The sequence below is a fragment of the Etheostoma spectabile genome, chromosome 24 (genome assembly GCF_008692095.1).
Source record: "Etheostoma spectabile isolate EspeVRDwgs_2016 chromosome 24, UIUC_Espe_1.0, whole genome shotgun sequence".
Classification (NCBI taxonomy): Eukaryota; Metazoa; Chordata; class Actinopteri; order Perciformes; family Percidae; genus Etheostoma; species Etheostoma spectabile.
This window is the reverse complement of record NC_045756.1, coordinates 9,878,217-9,881,434: the sequence shown is the minus strand read 5'-3', so window position 1 is coordinate 9,881,434 and position 3,218 is coordinate 9,878,217. Positions and strand designations below refer to the sequence as shown.

General features: G+C 47.2%; 1 protein-coding gene across 2 annotated transcripts in view; it reads right to left on the bottom strand.

Annotated features, from left to right (window-relative positions):
• LOC116674021 (double-stranded RNA-specific editase 1) overlaps positions 1 to 721 on the bottom strand; it is a 19,655-nt gene extending 18,934 nt beyond the window's left edge. For both annotated transcript variants that reach the window (XM_032506501.1, XM_032506502.1), the window contains exon 1: positions 563 to 721. In XM_032506501.1, coding sequence (XP_032362392.1) covers positions 563 to 659 — 97 coding nt within the window. In that variant the 5' untranslated portion in view covers positions 660 to 721. The remainder of the gene's footprint in view (positions 1 to 562) is intronic.
• Positions 722 to 3,218: the final 2,497 nt, after the last annotated feature.

Below are 3,218 nucleotides of genomic sequence, written 5' to 3'. Positions count from 1 at the left end.
CCCAACCACCGCCGAAACGGTCCGCCGTCATCTCCAGAGAGAGAGACGCTCAGGGCTGCTGTCGAGTTTCACAGCCCAGAGAGAGAGAGCGAGAGCGAGATAGAGAGAGAGAGAGAGACACCGCTCTCACTTCAGTTCATCTCACAGCCACTCAGGAAGTTTCTGAATTCGCCCGAATACAAAGTGTCTACAACCAGCAACGGCTGCTTCTTCGTTTTAACACCTGTTTACCGTTCTCTGCATGGATAACAGTTTACTTCAAGTCAGCGAAAAAACATCAAATGAAGCGCTGGAAGTGTCAAACTGATGTACAGTTCCCTCTGTAATTAGATTTCTAACCGTAAAGAACCAACGGACTACTAAAGCTACATTCATTTTGAGGTTTCATTCTCCCAGATACATGATTGATTTCCTCTTGAAATCTGTGTCTATGATAAACAGAAATGAAAAAGCAAGGCAGAAACAATGGAAGTCAGATCCTTCAGGAGAAAGTAAAAGACGCAGCAGTGTGTCCAAGCAGCGCTGCAGACACACCACCAGGCAGATACTCGGCGGAGGATACCTCTGCGCTCACAGCGTCGCTTCCTCCTCCTCCGCCCCCCCCGGCAGCGGCGGCGGATCACGCAGCAGACGGCAGCGGCGTCCGGCAGCAGAGCCATCACTAATCTGTCCCCTGCAGGCGCTCAGCATGCAGTCAGAGTGGACGTCCACAGACGACGGAGAGCACAGACAGAGCTGTTGCCTCATTGGCTGGCAGATAAATAAACATGCTGGGATGTCTCTTCCTTCTCCTCTAAGCGGGGAGGAACTCGGCATCAGGCGCTCATAAAAACAATACATTAAAGTGTCACAATGCACAAAAACAAATGCCAAAAAAATTGTCTAAAAAAGCGTTAAAACCCCCACTACGTTGGACAGATGAGGGGAGGCAGTGGGGGAGAAAGGGGGAGGAGCTGAGGCCATATTACTATTGCTATCGGATAAATTAATGCGCTCTGAGCTGCGTGCAATGTCTAAAATAGTGCCAAAAAGCATCCAAAAAGTGTCAAAAAAATGAAAAAGAAGAAAGGGGGGGGGGCAGCGGAAGAAAAGGGGGAGGCACGGAAGGAGCTTTGGCACCAATCACATCGGTGTATCTGACATAGGCGGGGCTAGAGGAGAGCTGCTCCAATCATATCAGTGTATCTGATGTTGGCGGGGCCAGAGGTGAGCTGCACCAATCACATCGGTGTACCTGATAATGTCGAGGCCAGAGGTGAGCTGCACTAATCACATGGGTGTATCTGATGTGGGCGGGGCCAGAGGTGAGCTGCACCAATCACATGGGTGTATCTGATGTGGGCGGGGCCAGAGGTGAGCTGCACCAATCACATGGGTGTATCTGATGTGGGCGCGGCCAGAGGCAAGCTGAACAAATGGCGACAGTCTAATCTAGCAGTTAGCTCCTCTGGTATCCAAGCGTACGGGGCTCTGGATACGTCACCCCATGTGTTGATGTGATTGGTCGTAGAGCTATCCAATTGCGTGAGATTTTCAAATGCACGCTTGGTGCCCCCCCCCGGAGATGGCCGACTTCCATTACTCAATGCCAGACCATTAATCTTTTGGATGTGGGTCTGGATTTCCAGAACAGAAATCTGTGGGACTCAGCCAGTCCAGCGCTCAGGGGAGCTGAGAGAAAAAGAGCTCAAGGATAACGGAGAGAAGGAGAGCAGGAACGGAGGACGACCCCTCAGCCCTCGGCGGGCCTGGGGAACTCCGTCACACCCAAGGGATTTTTATTTATTTATTTAAATCGTATTGGTGAACATTTTTGTATCTTCTGCAAGTCATTAAACCCTTAATTTAGATGTTATTATTTCCTTAACAAAAGGACAAAGCTTTAGATTTTCACATTAGTTTGTTTCTCTACAGTTTCAGAGAAAAAGAAACGAGTTATTTTAAGTATAATGAAGTTAGTAGAGAGTAAAAAGGGTAAACCAACCTGGTTTGTGTCTTCTTCCTCTTCAGTCCTGAAGGATTTCTCCAACTCTGTGTTCTGAAAAAGAAAAAAGAAATGTCACACCTTTGACATTTTCATTGCTTTTTTGCATTATTTTTTGTTCCGCCTTTGTTTTAGTTTTGGGCCGAGAGTCAGAGGAATGCTTGTCGTGACTCCGAGCCCTTTCTGATGTTTTCCTCCGTGTCAGAGATTTTATCTGAGCAGCCGCTCAGCTGAACAAGTCCCCGGAGCCAGTCCAGTTACACCGCCGCGTGATTGGCTGTCTCCAGATGTATTGCAAACTGTATGTCTGGAAGGAAACAGCTGACACACACACACACACACACACACACACACACACACACACACAGTGTCTGCCGCTCACCCGCGGTGAGATTCATCCACAAAGTGACAGTGGGGCCCCCAAGGGACACGTAGACTCAGAGAGGGTCATGTCTCAGGGACCTTTAGCATCGATCCACATCGATCTTCAGTCGCCAACCATTACATCTTATTTAATATTAGTTGCTGAGGATCTTTGTTTTTCTTTGTTGTTTAAGATGTTCGATAAGTTGACTAAAAGAGAAGAATAAAAATCTCAATAACAGCATCAAAACGTGATGTCATCAAACAACATGGTGTTTCCTTTTCGTTCTACCTGCTGCATAAGAAATATTAAAGCTGGTCAGATCCTGCAAACAGAGGAAGAGGGAAAAGAGAGGGAGGGAGACGGGAAAGCTGAAGAAATAGCGCTGACTCGCGTCGTAGGATTCTGGGAAACTCACATCAGCGTCTCAGAAACTGAGGCAGCACGAAGACAAAGATATCAACACACATCTGCAAAGAAAAGCAGAATACATCCACACATCTGCAAAGAAAAGCAGAATACATCCACACATCTGCAAAGAAAAGCAGAATATATAGAAATAAACTGCTGCTGGTTTCCTTTAAGAAAATAGCTTCATTTGAAGTCACCGTTAATAAAATATCAGGCTGTTAACATAGGGTGACCAGACGTCCCCAGTTTCCAGGGACAGTCCCCGGTTTTGGTGACCTGTCCCCAGCTGGATCTGTCCCTGGAAATGTCCCCGGTGTTCACTGTGACTGACAAACACTGACCAAACGGAGTGAATAGTCGCTCAAGACAAGCTCAGAGATGTTTTAGAAGCCGTATTTTACGATGCTAAAATGACTGATTATTTACATGGAGCCTGGTGGGTTTAGCCAACGCAATTTC